Genomic DNA, 22,213 nt, shown 5'->3' on the forward strand with positions numbered 1-22,213 from the left:
TTTCCAGGGAGAAAGCATTTATTTTATCTTTATATTTTCTAATTTTCTTTGGACCTTTTGATCTATCTGGTTCCCTAGGGAAAATTGCATTTCTCTTATGGAAGACTTTTTAACATCCACAGCTCTATTCTAAATTTCTCTTTATCACTTTTTTACTGACCTCTCGTAAAAGGAAAATGAAAAAGGAGTGGAGATGGGGAGAAAAGAGGGCAGGAAGGGGAGAGAGAGAGAAAAGAGTTAGAGATAGAAATAAAAAAAAGAGAAATGACAAAGAGAAAGAGATACAGAGACAGTCTGTTCCCAGAGAAACTTGCTGAATTTGATGCAAACCCAAGTATTTATTGTTTCAGATCATAAAAGAACATTTTTAGTACCATACTTAAATACTCCCCCATTTCTTCTGAGCTTTCCATTGAATGATATCCTTTTTGAACAATTCATTTTTTTTTCTATTTTTTTTTGACATTTTGACTTTTTCCCTCCTTCCTAGTGTATTAAAATGATGGGAGCAAATACAAACTTTAAATATTTTACAGCAGTGGTCCCCAAACTTATTGGCACCAGGTACCCGTGCTCCTATAATGATCCAGCACCTGATGATTTCAGGTGGTGCTGAGGTGGTGATGCTAGTGCCAGGGAGTGGCTGCAAATACAGATGAAGCTTTACTTGCTTGCCCACCACTCACCTCCTGCTGTGCATTCCGATTACTAACAGGCTATGGACTGGTACTGGTCCGCTGCCAGGAGGCTGGGGACCCTGGTTTTACAGGTTTCCTTATATCTAGTGCACCTCCAGTTGTGAGAGTCATCAGCATGCCAAAGGATATGCTCTGTCAGCTAGGATACTTGTATTCTGGAGGAAGTGTAAGACAGAGATGGTGGAGACATAGAACTGTGCATGGCCTTCATAATAATGAAGGAAGAGAAAATAGCAGGCAAAAATATAGGACTCTGGCTTCTCTTTTGCACCTTGCATTCATAAGATCTAAGGCAGAAATTATCTGCTGTTGTTGCAATTAATACTGAGCTGTGAAACATCTTTCCTGGTAGCAGAGTATTGTTCGAAGTTCAGTAGAAACTCAGCTTATATGGAGACCTAGGAGGAGAATGTAGCTTTGTCTAGAGAAAAATTGAAATCATGGACATTGTGAATAGAGCAATTAGTAGATATAAGCGTTGGAGGAGTTCCTCCCATTGCATGAAATAATGTTAGTGAGATATACTAAAGGGGGTTTCAGGAAGAAAGTGAAGGAAGGCAAGGTCTTTTTTCCTGGTTGCTTTGTTAAAGCCAGCTCTTAGTTATCTCACCTTTATTGCTCTAAATATCCTGTTATTAAAAAGGCCCTTCCTCTCATCTACAATGCAGTGATAATTGATGACTGCAATAATAGCCATGAAGCATTATGCAATATTGAATTTTTTTTTAATTACTAAAGGAAGATCGTAGGAAACTAAGCATGGCTTTAAATCTCTTTTACTCTGATTCTCTGTAAATTGGTAATAATTCTATAGTGGACTGTGTGTGTGTAATAGAAAAGAAAGAATGTGAAGGAAATAACACTAACTGAATGATATATATGTGTTACATAAATTTTTGAACATCCCCATAATATAGAGATAGGTGTTTTAATCTGTCTTTACCATCGAGGAACTCCAGATTTAGAAAAGTGAATTAAAAAGTTAAATTAACCTAATAGGTTACTATAGCTATTAAGTTATAAACTCGCATACTTGTTTGACTTTAAAATGCATGCTATTTTCACTATACTCTTAATAATTAAAACTCCACTTTCCAAATATGTCAGTGAAAGCAGTCTGTCAATAATCGATAAAATGGAATTATACATTTGAAAAGAAACATTCAACCAAATAAAAAAACAGGAGGATGTGATTTTTTTTTTTATGTTGCAAATACAATGTCAGGTTGATTTGTTTCAAGCTTCCTGAAAGATATACCATGCACTTCATTTGCATCTATTCAGGTTATATACATTTTCCCAAGATTATACAAAATCTCCTGAAGAAAATCGGTTCTAGACAAGATAAGGGATGGGCAAAAGAAAGATGGCTCAGTACAGATGCAGTGTGTTTGAGTTTAGTGCCAAACTATTAACTTTAGTATGCTGCAAGGTTGTTTTGGCATTACTCATTTGACTTCCCATGTGGCTTAGAGATACTAACTGTAACTTCCTGTCTTTTGTTCTTACCCAGCTACAGCAGGCTCTGTCCCTCCTCCTAGATGTTAACAGACTTAGCAAATAATGTTTACATGTGGCTCAGAGATTTTTTTGGTACCCAGTAGTGCATAGTTCTAGACAATTCTTTTTAGTCTAAAAATACAAGTTTTTTTTTTTTCCTCTGTTAGACTTTGGCAGTGATTAGTGTACATTTTGAAATTTGATGGTGGTTTCACTCCAAGTTCCATTTTATTTCTGAGGGAGCTGGAATGTTTTATTTTTCTCAGAAGCTGTCACTTTTGTGTATGTATGTGGAAGCAAAACAGCTAGAATAACCATTACCTGGATTCAGCAAGTGCACAAAAGATTGGGCTGAGGACATTATCACTACTTTATACATACATATATTATTTCACTCACTGTGGACTCTCCAGAATTGAAAACCTGAAAATTTTTTGAGGATTAATGCACAAGTCCTCTTCAGGAAATCATTGTTTTCATGGGCTAAACATCCATTTTAAAGCATATGATATTTTTATCACACAAGGATGACAAGTATTTCTCTTTTATTTTGAAAACACACCTTTATGATTGAGAAGAAACAGTTCAAAGATCTATATAACCTCCACATTTATGGAGGCTGGTTCTTTATAATTACATATGAAACCCAGCTCAGCAGATGTTTTCTGGGCACCTGTTATGCGCAAAGATTCGTACCACAAGGAGTATAAAGAGGGGTAAGCCACTTTGCATTCATTAATTTGTAGTAAATGGGTATGTGCTAGACCCTATACTTGCCCATATTTATTGGTAAACAAGACAGACATGATCTATACCCTTATGGAGCTTACAGTCTTAGGGAAGGTTTAGGACAGTGTAAAAGAAATAAATAAATACATTAAAAAGTTTTGTGAAGATTGTTTATAAGGCATTATGCTGATGCACAGTACATCCCATTGAAAGGTGAGAAACAGCCACCTATATGCAAAGTAGACTAAAGGCAGTGGAGTAGCATGTGCAAAGGCCCTGAACTATAAGGACCATGCCGCCAATGTTGCTGGACCTGCAAGAATTAGGGTGAAGGGGACATGAGATGAGAGGATGTGCAGCATCCAGTGCATAGTAAGAGTATTGTTATATTTACTTTCACTGCAACAAAAAGTTATTGAAAGGATTTGAGCAGATCCTTGACAGCTTATTAAATGTCTCAGCTAGTTGCCATTTGGGAAATATATTGGAGAAGATTTTAGTTTCTCTCAGTATGGTGGACAAGGTCCCTTAAATGACCCTTTTACTGTAAAGCATCTGGAAATGATGCATTTAAAAGTAAGTGTCTTTTAAAATGAATTGCTGTGTTGGTAAGAAGTCCTTAGAGAACAAAATTGAAGTGAAAACAGGAATCTGGAAAAGAAAAGAAGCCAACTCTGCAGCTGGCAGCTGCCCAAGGTAGCCTCCACAGTCAGTGGGAAAAGATGTATTTAAATACTAGGACATTTGGATAATTTACTTAAAAATAAAATTTCATTCTTGCTTTATGCCATATTCCCAAACAAATATCAGTTTAATTAAATATTTAAATATAAAAATAAATTAAACCCTAAAATACTAGATAAAAATATATGCAAACATTTTTATGGTATTGGGATGGTATTGGGCTGGTATTTTATGGTATTGGGCTGATATTTGCAATGTTAAGAAAATAAACATTAGCCATCTCAATTTTTGGAGGTTGAAATCAGTGAGTCCCCACTTCTCTGCTTCAGAGTTTGCTAATACTGGATACTCAGCCTGAATAGAACCTATGTCCCCTAATTCTTGCCTACTCTATCAGTTTATTTAAACATGTTTGTTGATTTTCTGGTTTGTTTTATTTTATTATTATTATTTTTTAAGAAGACAGTGCAACAGAGTATAGCCAGCCAGCTGTCAATATTTCAGTGACAGTAGGTGTGATTGATTATACATGCATTAAACAAATAAGCACTTCTTCCTTCATCTGTCAGTATTCCTTCATATCTCTATGCAACAAACATATGTCATGTTGGGCTTACCTGTGTCAGATATAGTTCATATCATCATTGTAGCGACTAATCATTATAGTGGTGAATGACATCATATAGTAGTTTGTAATTTTAAAATGTTTGCATTATTTGACCATTAGAAAAATGACAAAGTATGTCATTATTCCCATATCATGGATCAGGAAGAAGAGACTTTGAAAGTTGAGATGACTCATGCATAATCATAGAGATAGCAAACAGAAGAACCAAGACTCAAGCCTTTATCTTCTAGTCCCATTATTCTTTTTCTTAGCAGACCTAGAGGATCCCAATCCTTTCATTAGTAAAGACATCATTTATTTTATATGTTTTCTAAAGTCTCCATGTGTTGAAAGCAATAGAAACCAGTCATGTTAGCCTTTTATCCATTACTACACTCTAAGTTAAGAATATATTCATTATCTGAAAAAAAAACTCTGTTCATTAGCTGCCAATCCACATCTACTCACTCTCCCCTACCCCTCAGCCCTAGGCAATCTCTATAGATTTGCCTATTCTTGACATTTAATAGAAATGGAAACATATTATATGTGGCTTTTTGTAACTAGCTTAGCATAATGTTTTCACTTAATGTTTTTAAGATACATCCATGTTGTGGCATGTATCCATATTTCATTACCTTTTATTGCTGAGCAATGTTCCATTGTTTATTCATTAGTTATTGTTGGACACTTAGATTGTTTTCACTTATTGTCTATCATGAAAAATGATGATGTGAACATTTGTGTACATATGGATATATATATATATGTTTTCATTTTTCTTAGATAAATACCTAGAAGTAGAATTTCTGAGTCATATGGTATGTGTTTAATATTTCAAAGAACTGCCAAACTGTCTTCTGAAGTATGACTGCACCATCGTAAATGTCTTTTTTGAAATATTGAATAGCAGATAAGCCTCAGGTTGGTTATGATAACATAGCCACCTTACAGTCTGGTTTCTTAAGGCAAAACACACTGCATCAAAAAAGAAGAGATCATAGTGAATTCAGAGGTCTTCCCAGGACTCAGCTTCTTAATCTGTGGTCCAAGAGAGGAGCATTTGAGCATTTCCTCTTTGCTAGTCTAACAAATTTAAATCTCAGTGATATGGGAGCTCAGAAAAGGTCCTGGGTCAGAAAATGCCTTCAATAATTCATAATATATAGTGTAGAGGAAAAAAGTATCCTAGACTCAAGTCACACCTAGGCTCCATATGACTCTCTGTTCTTATCTATAAAATGAAAATGATAATATCTGCCCTACCTCACCGAGTTGTTATGGATATATTTCAAGTTTTTCTGTAATCAGCAAAAGCAAGTAAGGAAACAGAAGCTCTGTCCGATGAGCCTGAAAACTGACACCACACACCTAGCGTATGGGTAAGCACCAGCTGGTTCTCTGTATTATAAGATTAGGTTTGGTATTTTCGCATTCAAAATTGGGTGTTAGCCCACAAGAATGCACATTTCCAAATGCCATTAAACCTTTGCCCAAAAGAATTTTTATTTGCTCTAGATGTGTTTTGCTTGTTGTTATTATTTTTTACTCATCAATTTACTTGGACAGTTTACTTATCAATTTCCTACGAATTCAAGGGCAAGTATCATATATTCTTCAAAATTGGTTGCTTGAAAACCAATTTTCGGTCTCAGGATTTCCTACCACTTCCTTACCTTTAGTAACTCTAAATTAGTTGAGATGTATATTATTTTTCAATATAATTGCAAAATAAAATTTATTCACTCACTGAACATTCACTTATTGAAATATTTTGATAAGACAGGCTTTAGGATACAGTGGTGAACAAAATAGGTCCTGTTTTCTATCTTTATGCTGCTTACGGTGTCCTGTGCTTTTTGTCTAAATGTCTCAGGGTCCCTGTTACTCACCATGACCCATTGATGGAACCATTACTGCTTTTGCTTTAAAAATGAAGAATAAAATAGAATTGAATTAGGCTTTAAAAAGTATAAATGAGACATAACACGAGGAACACAAAAGATCTTGATACCTTGGGTTGGTAATTTGCTGGGTGACCTTGAGCTTCTTACATAACCTTTCTGAATCTATGTTTTCTCATCTGTAAAATTGTTTAGTTCTTTCTGAGTCTAGCCCTCTCAGATTCTATAATTGAAGCTGTAGGTTTGAGGTTCAAGAGCCTCTGAAACAAGTTGCCTTTCTTTTTCTTTGCACTTTTCATTTGTCCATCTTAGGCCTTCTTTCATGTGGGTCTGTCAGCTTCTTTCCATATTAACTATCACCTGTCCAAGCCACACCATCTTACTCTAGGACTTTTTGCAGTAACTTTATTACTAGCTCCTCCCCCACTCTTGCCTCTTCCAATTTATTCTTCATGTGGCAACCAGCATTATGTATTTAAAATGATAAATTAAATTATGTCTCTCCTTTGATGAAAATCTTGGAAATATTTCCTATTATTCTTGGAATAAACTTACAATTCCTTGCAGTGGCCTATATCACCGTTTCTGTTCAGCTTTTTTCCTGTTACCTCAACCTCTTTGTTTTCCTCTTTCTTGATTCTAGCAATGAAGCTCCCTAAGATCTTTTCAGACATTCACATATGGTGTTTCCTTTTTACTCTAAGGGCCTTTACACACTCTTCCTCTCAACTTTGCCCCTCATATCTTCATTCTACAGCACTCAGCTCAAAAGGCAATTCTTCGGAGAGTTTTGCCCCTCCCTTCTTTGCAAACACTCAGGCTCAGTAAGATCCTTGCTCTTTCATATTATTCTATACTTCTTTTTCATTAAACTCCTTCCAATAGCAACTTAGTTATTAATTGTGTAATTACTTGTTACTTACCTAGTTAATTAGTTGCTTAATATCTGTCACCTTTTTTGTAATGTAAGTTCTATGGGGACAGACACTTTTGTATCTTTAGTGCCTAGTAGAAGGCTTTGCATTTATTAGGTGCTCAATAAATACTCAATGAATGAATGGATATAATAAATGGCTAAAATTTCATTCTTTACATCAACTATGAGATTATTTTGTATAGGAGAGCATGAGAGTGTATATCAGGAGTTCTGAGGAAGCAATGACTTTTATCTCTGTGCAATTATTGATTTCCGTTTTTAAAGTGAGTTTCTTCATTCCACTCTATATAAACAAATATCCACCAAACTGTGTGTACTGGGTACTGTACTGGGTGACCAAGACCCAAACCCTCTCTTTGAACTCAGAAACTAGCTGGGGATCCCCTATAACCTCAAATATCAATTATGGAAGGACAGTGGTTAGTGTTACAATAGAGGTCCAGAGAAACATCTATTGTGGTTTAGAAGTGAAGGAAATTGTTTTAAACTGAGAGCAGCTGGCCATATCTAAATGGCTGGTGTGTAAGGTAGGTCTTGGAGGATTCGTGTGAATTGACCACTTGGAGATGTGTGGGGAAAAGTATTGCAGAGTGGGTCCACAACTGAATACCTGTCCCCTGCCAGCTGAATGCTCAATGAAGTAGAGCCAAATCTTTAATTAAGAGGCTGGAATTATTTGGATTGATGTTTACTCTACACAACCATTGATCTTTTAAAATTTATTTACTTTTTATTCTCTCTTTTATTTACATATAGTGAAATTCAGTTTTCGGTATACAAGTCTATGAATTTTGGCACCTGCAAACCATGTAACAACCACTGTAATTAAAATGCTAAGAAATTCCATTATCCCACCCCAAATTTCTCTCCTGCTTCCACTATAGAGTCAACCTTTCTCCACCCTAAGCCCCTAACAAGTACAAATCTGTTTTCTGTTCCTATAATTCTGTCTTTCCCAGAATGTCATACAGGTTGAAGTCATTTGTAACCGGGCTTCTTTCATTTTCACTTAGCAAAATCAACTTAGGATACATCTATATTGTCAAGTGTGTCAGAAGTTCATTCCTTGTTGCTGAGTAGTATTCCATTGTATTGATTTACCACAGTTTGTTCACTCATTCACTAGTTAAAGTACATTTGGCATCCAGGTTTTGGCATTTATGATGAAGGCTGCTATAAACATCAGTGTACAGACTTTTGTCTGAACATGAATTTTAATTTCTCCAGGGTAAATAATTAGAACAGATATTGCTAGGTCATATTATAAGTATATGTTTAACTTAATAGGCACACGTCAAACTGTTGTCCAAAATGGTTGTACTTCATTGGGAATTCATTGGGAACTCCGATCAGTGGGTGAGAGTTCCAGCTGCTGCATATCCTCGTCAACACTTGTTTTCCATTTGAAAAATTTTAGCCATTTTAATCAGTGTGCAGTAGTATATAGTGTGACTTTTAATTTGCATTTATCTAATGACTTGATTTGGGACATCTTTTCATATGTTTATTTACTATCTCTATGTCTTCTTTGAAAAAATGTCTCAAAGTACTTTGTCCCTTTTTCAAAATGTTCGTTTTCTTACTCATTTTAGAGAGTTCTTTATATCCTTCATATAAGTCCTTTATGAGATTTGTGATTTAATATATATATATATATATTTTGGTCATCTGTGGCTTGTCTTTGCCAACCATTAATTTTTCTAGTTATTTTAAAGGCTTGTTCCCAGGAGCATCATCAGAACTACAACTATTGTCTTCTCTGCTCAGACTGTTTACAGAGAGTTTCTACTTTTTCAGGCAAGTGGAACCTTGAAGATGAAAAGAACAATTGTCTTGTTAACAAGGAGCCTTTAGGTAGTTGGAAAGAGAACTCAGGTATTAAAACACCTGTACCCCTATGAATATTGATCTGAATGCCATAAGGAATATATAGACAGTGTTTTATTCTACAGAGCATTGCCATTGATTGAGGCTTCTGGCTAGTAAAATACTTTGAGGACAGCTTTCATAAGAGAGAATCAATAAACATCCGGGCAATTAGGTTTCAGAAACTGTAATCAAATGGCTGCCCCCTCTATAGCCCTATATGTTATCAGTTATGGTGATGGGGGGTGGGACATGGAGAAGGAACAGGCACTGGGCATTGTTTTTCTCATTTTGACAAACCACAGTCTTGCACTCCAATAACCATAGAGTAGCCTCAGAAACTATTAACTTCACTGCCTCTCCCCTCCCAGGATGCTATAATTGTCTCTTATTTCCGTTTGTGGTTTGTATAAATAAAAGCAAAGGTGAAAAATGGATAAAGAGATGCTATTCTTGACAGTATGGAGTTGCAAGTGTGTGCGAGACTCATCAGACAACCTCAGGGCACAATCATATTTCCCAGTCCAGCCTTTATCTCTGTCATAGTTATCACTGATATGCATCATTTCATTCTTCAAGTACCATCAGTGGCTTTCAGTTGCTAGCAAGATAAAGTATGAATTTCTTAGCCTGTGTAACCCTAGTCTCCCATTTTCAGTCTCAACTCAGTCATCCCACACCCTGTGGTCCAGCCGCAGCTGACTGATGGACTGGTCATGGCTCTCTGACCCTCCCTGCCTTTACTTAAAGTCTTCCACCAGCCTGGACTCCTTCCCTTGTATCTGTCAGTACTCACTCTGTTAATTTTTTCAGGCTTTAAATCCAATGCCATCTCTCCTGTGAAGCCTTCATTTAATTTCTCCCCTCCCCCACATATACACATACCCTTCACAGAATTAAGAGCTACTGCTGCCCTCTTATCATTTATTTCACTTTGCTTTGCATTGTGATTGTTTGCCTGTATAGATAGTGAGATCTTTGAGAGCAGAGACCATGTCTTTCTTGTATCTTTATCCTCCCTTTGGAGCCTGTTATAAACTGTTGCATGTAGTAGTTTTCACTGAAAGTTTAATGATTGAAGGACATGACATAACCCACAGTTCACCTTTCTTTGTGACTCAGACAGGAGAGGTGTCTGAGGAGCTGATAGTTATAACTGGTGGTGACAGGATGATCTGATGTGTTTTAAGCATATGCAGTTTTGTTTCCCTATTGACTATGACTATGCTCTTCTGTCTAGGATAGGAAAAGGGTGATTTGATTTTGAGTAAGCAATCCAGCTCTAATCGTCTACCTTAAATTCTTTCTATTGTTCTGCTTAAGGTAATTTTCTACTAGCATGAAATGTTCTCCTTCTCAGGCAGTTGATGGAGGAGCTGAGTCATGCCTGACTATACTTAATATGACAGAGGCTAACGCCTGACGGAGCTGCCTTTGAGGACAAGTTGACATTTTTGACTCCTCTGCTTTTCAAAAGTGGGTGTTGTGAGGGAAAGTTGAGCATGAAGAGAGCTTCGGAGTCTCCATTGGAAACAGGACTACAAAATGACACTGTCTAATTCAGACAGATGTGTTTTACCCAACTGCCTCTTGGCTGTGACATGTGCCTTCTGATGCTGAGAACTGCTAATCAAGTAGTTTATTTTCCTCATTAAAGAGATGCACTTAATTTGTTCCATTTCTTATTAACTACTACACACCCAAAGTTGCCTTACTCTTTTTCCTGAAAAAAAAAAATTGGCTTGCTTTTACATTTTTAAAATTCAGGCTGAAAAAGCACTCTTGAAATTCATATTGATTATAATCTCGTCATATTAGAGATGGACGGGGTTAGAGATCATCTTGTTTTATCTTCTTGAGAAAATCAAATCCAAGAAAAGGGAAATTATTTGGCCACAGTCAGTGTTAAATTTCAGACTCTGGAATGAGGCGGATCTGTGTTAGAATCCATCTCTCTCACTTGTTGTTAAAAAATAAGCTAAGACATAGTAAAAATTCTTAGAGTTTATTGTAGCAAAAATCTATTGGAATTGGGTAACATCAAACTAGAGGTGGTTAGGAGCGCTTGCCAATGAGAATTAAGGGCAATACTTTTACAGAGCAGAGGAGGAAGCAAAGCAAGGACATTATTTAATTGGCTAAATCTTAAGGGATCATTCATTGAGAAAGCCTAATTGATATAATTGATTTCCTTAGGTTTTCATGTCTTGACCTTGAAGCATTATAGGCTTAGATTTTGGTATGCCCAGGTAGGCTGTTTAATTAGTAGCTCACCTCAGTCCAATGGCCTCTTTGTTCAATTAATTTAGCACTGTAATCATGTGGGTATACTTTAACTTACCTATGGCTCATGCTCCTCATTTGTTATATGGAGACAACAATAAAACCATCTGAAAGAGCTATCCTTAGAATTAAAAGAGAAAATAAATATAAAACACTTAATACCAGGCATATGAAAGCATTCAACATTAGGTGGTAGTGGTGGTAATTATAATAATAATGATGATGATCAAACTGGCAGAGCTAAGACAAGAAATCAGGTCATCTGACTCTGTGTTGTTATTCTCCACAGAAAATACTACAAGACATACCTCAGGAATGATATTTAGTGGCAAGGAAGTATAAAGATATCTGTCTAGAAGAGAATCCTTATATTCAAAGAAAGGCTCAATAGCTAGTTTGCAACAGGACAGAAGGAAAGAACATAGTTTGAGATACTTAGTAGCATGCAGGATCGGTGCAAATGAAATTGTGAAGGAATTCAGTGTGAAGGAATTCTATACAAAGTCTCCAATCCAGAAACCAAAGGACTGAGTATGATACTAGAGAGCCTGAGAGGATTGGTTGAGAGAAGACTTGGTTTTGGAATCAGAAAGAGCTCTGCTGCCTAATAGCTCTGTGAGTTTCCTAAGTCACTCTCTGAGTCTCTGTTTCCAAACACTAAAGTAAGGCAACACTCCAACCTCTGTAATCCAAGAATATGATGAGTCTGAAACCGCCATGTAAAATGTAAATTACTGTGGATTTTGTTAACAATTATGGATTTGTAATCTTTGTTGGTATGTGGTCGGAGGAATAAGGTGAGGATTCCCAAGTGATGAATTTGGAACATTTTCCTCCCTTAAGAGTATAGTCATAAAATGCAGTGTTTCTAATTAGCCACCTTTATTATCAGTCTCCCCATGAGGCAAGGAACCATAGCATTGGGAGGCTGAAAGCCAGAGACGAGTGTGCTGGGCTGACACTCTCTCTCTCTCTCTCTCTCTCTCTCTCTCTCTCTCTCTCTCTCTCTCTCTCTCTCTCTCACACACACACACACACACACACCCCAGTGATATATACCTAGATAGTTATAGTTGTACCACGAAACTTCTAAAAGCCCTCATGTATAACTTCAAACCCACAGACCCTTTTCCTGATCGAGCACCTATTTCTCTTAATTTCACTTTTCTACTTTATGGTAATTATATTTTCTGGGGCAGAACATTGGTGTATAGCCCCCTGATGAGTTTGAATAAAGAAGGAATGTGTGTACCATGTGCAAGAGGGCTGACAATAACAAAGTTATTATATGAGCAATCATACATTTGATTTCTTTAGTGTCTGCTTTTGCTTCATATATGAAAAGTTTCTTCTCCTGTTTTCTTCCTGTGTTTTAGAACTCTGGAGTTCAGAAAGGTTGGTTTGTAATTTCTATTTTCTCTTCAACAATTAATATGTAAGAGGCAAATTTTCTCCACCTGAAGACTGTAGTGTGTCAAAAAGCTGAACATTACTATAGGTATAAAAATTCAACCTCTGACATACGAGGAAGAAAGAAAACCAAAGCTTGATGTGAGTGTAGTGTATACTCTCTTCTGTGCGTTTTATGGGTAGAAGTCATGGGTGATATGGAGGAGATAACCAGGAATCTGGAAATTTTCATCCTGCCTCTGCTACTAACCTAGGCTTTCACTCAGACATTCCTTCACCCCTCTGGTTTTAGAGACTATCTGTATAATGTATCAGGGAACTGGATGATTTGTAAGCTCCCTTCCAGCTCCAACCTATAGTGGTTTTCTAAGATGCACAATGGATTATAGGTGACTGAAATATGCAAAAGCTTGGACCATGATTTCATCTTGGCATTTATTTTCCCAAGACCCTGATTTACCTCTTGGAGCCATCACTGTTCTCTTGATGCTGGACTGTTGAAAACCCACCCACTCAGAACTCCCACCTCATGAGTTCTTCCTACCACGCCATCATCATTCACTGCCAGACATTTCCCCAAAGCCCATTCTTCATGCTCTCAGTTTTTGATGCTTGCTTCACCCAATTTTCTCTTGGAATCTTTTGTTTTCTGCTTGTCACCACTAGCCTTCAAGAAAAATCTACATGCTTGACACATTATTAAAATTGAACGAGACTGCACTGGCATTTCCCAGGTGATGCTTTGCTTAAATGCAATGGCAGGATTGAAGTCTGCATCTCTTCCTCTGGCAGGTAATGAAGATCTCAAACACCCTTTTACTCTAGGCAATTTCCTGAGAATTGCTGGGGAGGTTGCTGGTAAGGCTCACACAGCACTCTTTGACTTTGTAGTCCTGCCTAGAATAGGGCTGAAAATTTTGAGGCAGGGGAATCATATAGCTCCTAATTGAAAGTTGAAGGCGTCTGATGTACTTTCACTGAATCAGTCTCCCTGACATTCCAATTGGGAAATGAGTTGTGGGGATGGAAGGTCTGGAGACCCACTGAGTACCTGAAGGGTTTTAAATTTCCATCATGTGGTTGAATGGAAAAGCGTTTGCTTGAGCTGCCTTTGCTGATTAATAAAATCATGCTTAGCCTGCTTTCTAAATTTTGGAGCTCAAATCTTAATTTTAGATTTTCTGTCCCTGACTCTAATAATATGGAATAAAAACTCAAAAACACACAACAATTCACTTCCCTTGCTTTCTTTCTAGGTCTTAATTCTGTCTTCTCTAAAAATCAACACATGATTGTAGCTAAACTATATGAAGTTCTTACTTCCACCTGAGCATATGATATTTTTGTAAATGATTTTTTTACCCTATCAATAATTATATAAAGTAGGTACTTTTATTAGCAATTTATTTTGTTTCATGTACTATTACATATGAAGAAACTGGGGTATAGGATTCTTCTTTCCAGGTGCCACACCTATAGGCAGCATTGCTACCATCTTGCTTTTAGCCTCAAGAGCAAGACCCATGTATCCTCTTCTTCACCTGTAAAATAACAGAGAGGAGAAGGATACTTGTTTGACTTGATCACATAGAACACATGCCAAGTTATCTTCTATGGTTCACTATTAATGTTTTCTGTTCCAATCTTTCTGTGTTTACTTTTTCTTTTCTTATCTTTTCTTTTTTTCTTGTCTTGTCTTGTCTTTCCTTCCTTCCTTCCTTCCTTCATTCCTTTCTTCCTTCCTTCCTTCCTTCCTTCCTTCCTTCCTTCCTTCCTTCCTTCCTTTTTTCCTTCCCCTCCCTCCCTCGCCCTCCTCCCTCCCTTTCTTCCTTCCTTCATTCCTTCTTTTTGAGGAGTGGGGAGCTATTTCAACCTCTATTTTTAAGGGAAATGTACTGTTGCAGTTTTTACATTCCCAGTATCAACTGGAGATGTTTGTGTAGATATGTATTTGTAATTCATATTTTACTGGGATGTTATAGTAAGAAGAACATGACATTTGGATTGAAAAGAAATGATTCTATGTTTACCACTTGTGAGATCTGTGTCATTCATCAAGTTAGCTCTCTGGGCTTAGTTACTTCATTTGTAAAATGAGAGGGTTGTTCTAAATATTTTAAAAACTTTTGTAGTCTAGCACCCTCAAACACTATATTAGAAGTGAGTCCCCACAGGTTAAATGTTATCAACATTTGTGGGGCCATTTAAAATTTGAAATTGGCCAAAATGAGTTTGGAATTAAGAAAGAGGAGATTGTAATAATAATACTGAGGACTACTAAACAGCTCTCTGCTATGCCCTTTAAAAGCATTCTCTTATTTAATTTTCCAACCAGCCTTCTTTGGCATACAGGAGTATTTAATTTACTTGTACATATTCACAGGGCTAAGAAGTGTCAGAATAAGGATTTGAACTGGGATTACAAGATTTCAGAGAATAGGAACTGTGTGCTCCTTAAGGAAAGGGATTTCAGAATATGAGACTTGGTTTAGTCCCCCCACCCCCAGCCCCTCATCATATACTGTTGGCACATCTCTCAGACCTTACTTTTATCTTTTCTTAGCTTCATTCTCCTTACGTGTGGAATGGGGATATTACTAGCTATCCTACCAGAACTGAAGGCTACAACTAGATCTAAGCCCCATATGTTCTGGGATTCTATGACGAGGTGTGAAATATCTTTACTTCCAGTGCTGATAATCTATTTCTTGAATGGAAATTCAAAGTCGGAGACCAGGTTTTTTTTCCTACATAGTGTTTCTATAGCCCTTAGTATTCATAGGACCCTGAATAAATATTATGTAATAATGAAAATAAAGAGAGCGAAGACTTCTTGGTTACTATATGAGAGTAGTAATTGGTTCTTTACATCTTAATCATGGATTGGGAAAGACTGCTTGCGGGGGTGGGGGGGACCATAAAACCAGCTAATGATTGCTTAGAGTGTCCCAGGGTACTCTGCCACACTTGACATAACCCAGTTTGTTTATTGTCACAATAGCCCTGCAAAGAAAATCATTCCCTTCAGCCACACGAGGATGCTCATTACAGTGATTTCTTTAAAGAAAAAAATGGAGCCATGGTACAGAGGCAGCACACCCAGAATCCATTCTTTAGCCTACTAACCCCCGCTGCCACTATGATGAAAGAAACAGAGTCTTTTTTAGGTGGTTATTAGATGACGCTGTTCCTTGTTCTTTCTTATTATGCACAGCAGCAGGAAGGGTGGCTATTGGACTCTTCTTAGACATTAACACGATGATTACAGTTCTTTTTGTTGGAGCGCCAATGACCAGTTGTGAAATGACTTGATGGAGACCAAGAAAGAGCTTACAGACCTTTAGCAGCCCCTCTAGACCTGGGAAATATTCAGTTCTCTAGAAAACTCAGGGTTTTTCTTTAGGTTCTCAGGAAAATTTTGTAGAAAATGACACTCATGTTCATGAACTAAGAGAGGAACTTCCACGTAGCAGGTATCGAATGAAAAACAAACTTCAGAGATCCTAGAGTGTCAGTCCTGTGATTAGACTCTGAAAGACCCCAGCTCGAAGTCATCTTTTTAGGTCATTGGATTTTCTAACTTTAAGCATCACCTGCTATGGTATATGTTCTGAATTTAAACTTCATAGGTCTGGTTGTTTTCATCCGTGAGGATTTATTTTCCCTTTTCACCTCTTCCTTTTTATTTTCTTCGTTTTCACATTTGCCTGGTAACAACTTGCTCCAAATTATTATTTTTAACAAGCCAGGCCTATCCTTTCTAATTGATATGAAATAGCAGGATGATATAAAGATACATGCCCAGTGTGGATGGGAGGAAGAGTACACAATTGGGAATAAAACTTTTTCTAGGACATAACTCTTAACAACCTTGCAAAACTGAAGCTGTAGCTTGTGGATTCTACCCCTACTTCCTCCTGCTTTCTGAATTTGGAATTCTTTCCTTATGTGGCAAATCCTATCAACCACTTACTGTTTCATATTTTCTTCAAATTACTGAATTAAGAAAACTCCCTTTTTTCGGTGGGAGTAAGGTATGTCTAATTATCTGGTCCAGGAAAGCCATCTGTCGAGTTATTAGCTCAGTGTTGTTGAATAGTACAAGCAACATGAGGGTTTCTGATGGATGCTCACAGCCGCTCCAGCTCTCCTCCCCCATCCCTAACTTCTCTCTCTCCTTTTGATGGCTTAGTTGACAACAATCAAATTTCAGCAACATCTTCTAAACATTTGTGTGAGTAGCTCTTTTCTGAGTAAAAAAAATTAAGTGTTAATACTTTTCCACTTAAGTCATACTCTAGGAAATGTAGTTTGTAGATGTTTTTGAAAACTGATTGTTTATTAATAAGACACTGCTAGAAAAAATGTCTATATTCATATATATATATATATTTTTTTTTACTGAAGAACAAAAAGCAATATATTTTTAAATATAAATATTAATCAAAGAGGCAGACTCATGGGGTGGATGAAACCTCAGAAATAATTCAGCAGCCCACTTATAACAGATGAAATAGGATACGTTATCAGTTAGGATGATGATCAGCTACAAATAAGAAGACTCAAAATGATAGGGCTTAAACTAATATTTCTCCAATATGAATATGCATAGGAATCACCCAGGGATCTTGTTGAACTTACTTAGGAGGTGGGGCCTGAAAATCTGCAGTTCTGACAAACACCCAAGGGATGCTGATGATGATAACGAGCTGTGGACCACAGTTTGACTAGTAAGGATATAAAAAAATAATAATGATAGAACTTCAGTTTCTATGGTACTTTATATCCTAAGCTCATTTATTTTTCCTAACTGCTCTGTACTATTATAAGCTTCATTTTTTGAATATGGAAACTGAGGTGTATAATGGTTCAGGGACTTACCCTTCTTTAAAATTTCCTACTCCTGACACTCCCACGCTCATAATCCCTCATTCCTGATCCCTCTTAACAGGTTCTATGTTTTTCTTTGTCTCATTGACCTTCCAATGTGCTCTATATTTTTCTTATTTAGGATGTTGACTACATATTGTCAATCTCCTTGTGTTAGAAGGTGAGATCCATGAGACCTGTGTTTTGTTCACAAATGCATCCTGAGCACCTGCTTTAGTACTTGGTACATGATAGGATGCTCAGTATATAGTTTTTAAATGAATTAATTAAGCCAGTGGGTATCAAAGTTTTTTTGAATCATGTCTGTTTTGCCCAATCCTAATGCTCTGTGCTTTTCTATTAAGGTTCCTGCTAAAATTTTAATGTCTGACATTCCTATATTTGCCTTAGAACTTGCCCATACTTAACTTGTTGATTTACTCTTTGTTTTTATGCTTCTCATTCAAAGTCGCTTGCCAGCCTAACCAGTTTCCTCATATCTCAAATTCTCTCTGGATTACAATTCCATGCTAATATTTCCTGAGGAGTCACGCATACCACTAGAAAAAGAAAATTCTTCAAAATTACCTGGATGGATGTAAAACAAGTCCTCCTGTTAGACTTAGTCTCTGCCCTTAGGCTTGGATAGTACTGCTAGAATGTGCTGATGGGACCATTTTTAAAGTGGCCTCATCCACGCTAGGTTATAGTGTGGGATATTAAAAGGACTGCTTCTGATCACGACCCAATCTAAGGACTACCATCTTCATCTCTGCCTTCAAGTCCCTCCCCTCCCCTTCCCTCTCCATTCTTCCCCTCCCCTCCCCTTCCCTCCCTTCCCCTCCCCTCCCCTTCCCTTCCTTCCCTCTCCTCCCCTTCCATCCCCTCCCCTCCCCTCCCCTCCGCTTCCCTTCCTTTCCCTTCCCTTCCCTTCCTATCCCTGTCTGTCCTATCCTATCTTGTGTTGTGCTGCGCTATGCTACGCTATGTTATAAAATAATACTATGATTTTGTTATAAAACCCAGAAGCTCGTTCTAACAGTTGATTCATTCCACCAGGTATTTTCGTTTAGTTAATTTTTTGTGTGTCTTTCTTTTTCCAAGGTTAACTTCTTGATGGGCAATGACCCATTCAGATTTAGCACCCAGATTTACCTAATATGCACCGAGTTCCTTCCATATGCCAGCCCCTCTCATTCTCATACAACACTATAAGATATACATGTAACTAATATGAACATAGAACTTCACAGTTTCTATAGTACTTTATATCCTAGGCAGAAGGATATAAAGTACTGCAGAAGGTGAGAGTCTAAGAAGGGAAGCACTCTGTACAAGATGATAAGAAAAGTAAGTAGCACAGGGTGAATACTTACATATAGAAATTAATTCCACATTAGCTCTTCCAATATTTAAACCATGTCTTTTTTTTTTTCTCTACCTGAGCTTCCTGAGTTTTTATACCTACATGTCTCTCTGCCCTAGCGCCCAGCACAGTGCCTTGCTCACAGCAGGTTCTCAGTAAATATTTAATAAATACAAACATATGAATAGCTTTTCTGTGGCAAATATCTTGTTTTGAATGTGTGAGCATAGATGTGGGACAAACATCCTAGATCTATGTTCAGGCAGCTTTTATTTGTGCTACCACTCAGGCGAAAGTAAGTCAATTAATCTTTCTGTCTCTGTTTCCTGGCATGTAATGTGGGAATGGGTCATGAAAGCCCAAGAGGGTGGTGCGAGATTAATTAGTTAAAATGTATACCCTGTTATATAAATGCTAATTGCTGTCAGGAGCGTGGGTTGGATTTTCCAGTGACTTGGTTTTGCAAGGCTTTTGCACATTTCCATTTGTCCTGTGTGCCACCAAGCCTCAGTCTTAAGAATTTCTTTGGCAGAGGAAAATGATGACTTTGTGGTTCCCCATGTTGAGGGTCCAATTTAGAGAGGACTTCCACTGGGGAGTAAACTGGATAAGAAGGAACGTTTTAAACAAAAATATAATTCACTGTGCCAGTAATTCATTGCCCCTTTGCTGTTATTGGAAACGAATCTATTTGCATAACAGCCTTTCCCCAGTCTTTTCTTCAGCTGGTGCCTGCAGTGAATTATATAATTAATTTAGTATTACATGACACTCCAGCCTATTGCCATAGATTTTATTTTTGTTAGTTCATTGAATAATTTAAAAAGCTCTGACAAAATACCTTAAGTGGCTGGCTAGAGAAACTTAAAAGCTCACAGAAATAGTTTCAAATGGGCAAATACCCTGAATGAAAAGCTCAATAATAATACTATTTCTGTGAATGTTTATAGATTCTAATATGTGTACTTTCAATCTCTATTATAAAGGGGTCTGATTCTCTTTATAGATATGTTTATTTGGCCCATGAAGCATTCTGTAAGAAAGATGCATAGCATGTATAATAATTTCTTTTCCCCTTTAAACTGTATCACATTTAATTTGGTTGAAAAGATATTAAGCCAAAAATCTTTGTTATTTGTATTTAAATTTTTATATGCAAGGACTTTTAACAAATGCTATTTTTAAAAGTGTCTGCTCTTGATTTATTGTTATTTTATGAAAGAAAAATTCTGCTTTCCTTTATTAGTCAAGATAAGCAATACTAGTTGTTATAACAAATATCCCCCAAATCACAATGGCTTAACACGATAGAGGTTTATTGTTTGTTCAGTTATAACCCCTTGAAAGTCTTATGGGATTCCGGAGAATCTCTGCTCTGAGCAATGACAGGAAGCCTCACTTCTTTCATCTTTTGATGCTACCTTTTTCAAAGTCTCCATGTAAGGGAAAGAGAAAGCATCAAAGATTTTTCTGGAAATTAGAGGTTATACAGCATTTCTGACCACATTCATTGTCAACAGAACCTAATCACATGGCCCCAGCCCAATTGCTAAGGATATGTAGTTTTTATATGGGCTAAGGAAGAGAAAACAGGATTAATGAACATGTAGCCAGGCTCTGCCACATTCTGCCCTAGTGATCACCAAAATTCTATTTCATACTTCTTCCTAAATTGTCTCATCTGAATACATGCTTGTGTTTGAGATGTCATATTAGCTGTCTTTTTCCATCTCCCATTTTATAATCAACATTCTCCTACTTACCAAAAAAAAAAAAAAAAATCTACCCGTCACTTATCATCTATCTTACTATTAATCATTGCCCAGTGCTATAAAGATCTCTAAGTCCAAACAGAGTGACAATTTGTACTATTAGTGTCAAAAAGTCTCCTTTAATCAACATACCATTAACGTCCAGAAAGGCTTTCTCTCTCTCTCCAGTTTACCAGTGTTCTTGTTAAAAGTGAGTCACAACATCAGAACCATGGCCTATTGGTCCAAGTTGGGGTGACCTCAATTGAGATATATTGTAGAATGGGGTTGCAGGAAGAATGATAATTTTTGTTTAATAGTCTTGCCTCTACCATCATCCAAATTTGAACAAATCTTTAGAGCTCGTGAGAGAGAGAAGACCTTTAGAAATCGCATGAAGAATATTTTTATGAAATACAGAAGACAGTAGTATCTTACTTCATACAGACAACAAACTTAATATGATCAAGTTCTAGACTCCAACAGCTGTTCAATTATCTATCTCTCTTTCTGTTTCAAAGTAGATCTTATAATTCAAAAGTGAATGACTGTCATGCCAATGCATATTGCTACAATTTTTGGATTAAAAAATGAAATTGATACTTTTTTCTAACAGAAGGTAAGTATTATTAGGATGGTTTGACACTGAGAATGACTTTGCCAATTGTAGTGAATAGTGGATATTTTCCTTCTTTCCATCCTTCCTTCCTTCTTCACTTCCTTCTTTTCTTTTTTTCTAATAATATTTGAATTATTTTCAAAACAAATTATTCACAGAAGTTTTCTATTTTAAGACCAGTATAATGAAAAGCTTATACCAGTAAAATTGTATTCATTCTGCCTTAACTTTCCTCACTCCCTCTAGTTCTCTTCCACAGAGACATCATTTTTTAGTATTTTATTTATTTATTCTGACATTTACAATAGATTTTACTAACCAATTTGTGTAAACTGTTGTATTTCATTTAGTTAATCCTGGGTATTATTTTTTTCACTTTTTAAATTATAGTAAATGAGAATTCTCTCCCTTAATCTGCTTTTCTTTTTGCTTCCTTTCCCATTCCTCTCTACATAATACTATTACAATATTTGCTTAAATCAATAATCAATCAATATGTCTTTACATATTAATGAACTGTGATTATGTTATCCATTATCCTATTTTTGAAGTTATTTATTGTCTTCTTTTCAAATGATTACTTTAATTTATATCTTTTGGCAACAGTTTTCATATTTTTCAGTTGTCTTTCAGCATAATTTTCCACAATGCTAACTAATCCGACAATTTATCAGTTACGTTTTTTTTTTGTTCTTTTTTGGAGTCTTCCACTTCTTCCTACTAAGACTCTTTCATCACCAAGCCCTGATGGATAGCCATTATCCTGGGCTCTCCTGTTAATCTAGGACTCTCTTCCTCTCTCTATTTTTTTTAAATTGGATCCTTACTCCTTGATCGTATGTTTTGCTCTTCTTTATCTTTTCTCATTTTGGTGGCATAAATCCTGCAGAAGTTTTCTGATAAAGAGCCTATGAAATATAAAATTATTTAGTTTTTATGTGTCTGAAAATGTTACCTTCACACTTGATTATTTTGTTGGGTTTAGATTCA

At 36.6% G+C, this 22,213-nt stretch overlaps 1 protein-coding gene across 6 annotated transcripts in view; it reads left to right on the forward strand.

Moving 5' to 3' along the window:
• LOC107505912 (interleukin 1 receptor accessory protein) overlaps positions 1 to 22,213 on the forward strand; it is a 182,334-nt gene that overhangs the window by 49,036 nt on the left and 111,085 nt on the right. Inside the window, exon 1 of one of the 6 annotated variants that reach the window (XM_036218691.1) lies at positions 12,530 to 13,410. The exons of the other annotated variants lie outside the window; for them this stretch is intronic. Within the exon in view, the coding sequence (XP_036074584.1) occupies positions 13,356 to 13,410 (55 nt within the window). The 5' untranslated portion in view covers positions 12,530 to 13,355. Of the gene's footprint in view, positions 1 to 12,529; positions 13,411 to 22,213 lie in introns of those variants that run through there. 6 annotated transcript variants of the gene reach the window in all.

This window comes from Rousettus aegyptiacus, unplaced genomic scaffold (assembly GCF_014176215.1).
Source record: "Rousettus aegyptiacus isolate mRouAeg1 unplaced genomic scaffold, mRouAeg1.p scaffold_m13_p_4, whole genome shotgun sequence".
Lineage (NCBI taxonomy): Eukaryota > Metazoa > Chordata > Mammalia > Chiroptera > Pteropodidae > Rousettus > Rousettus aegyptiacus.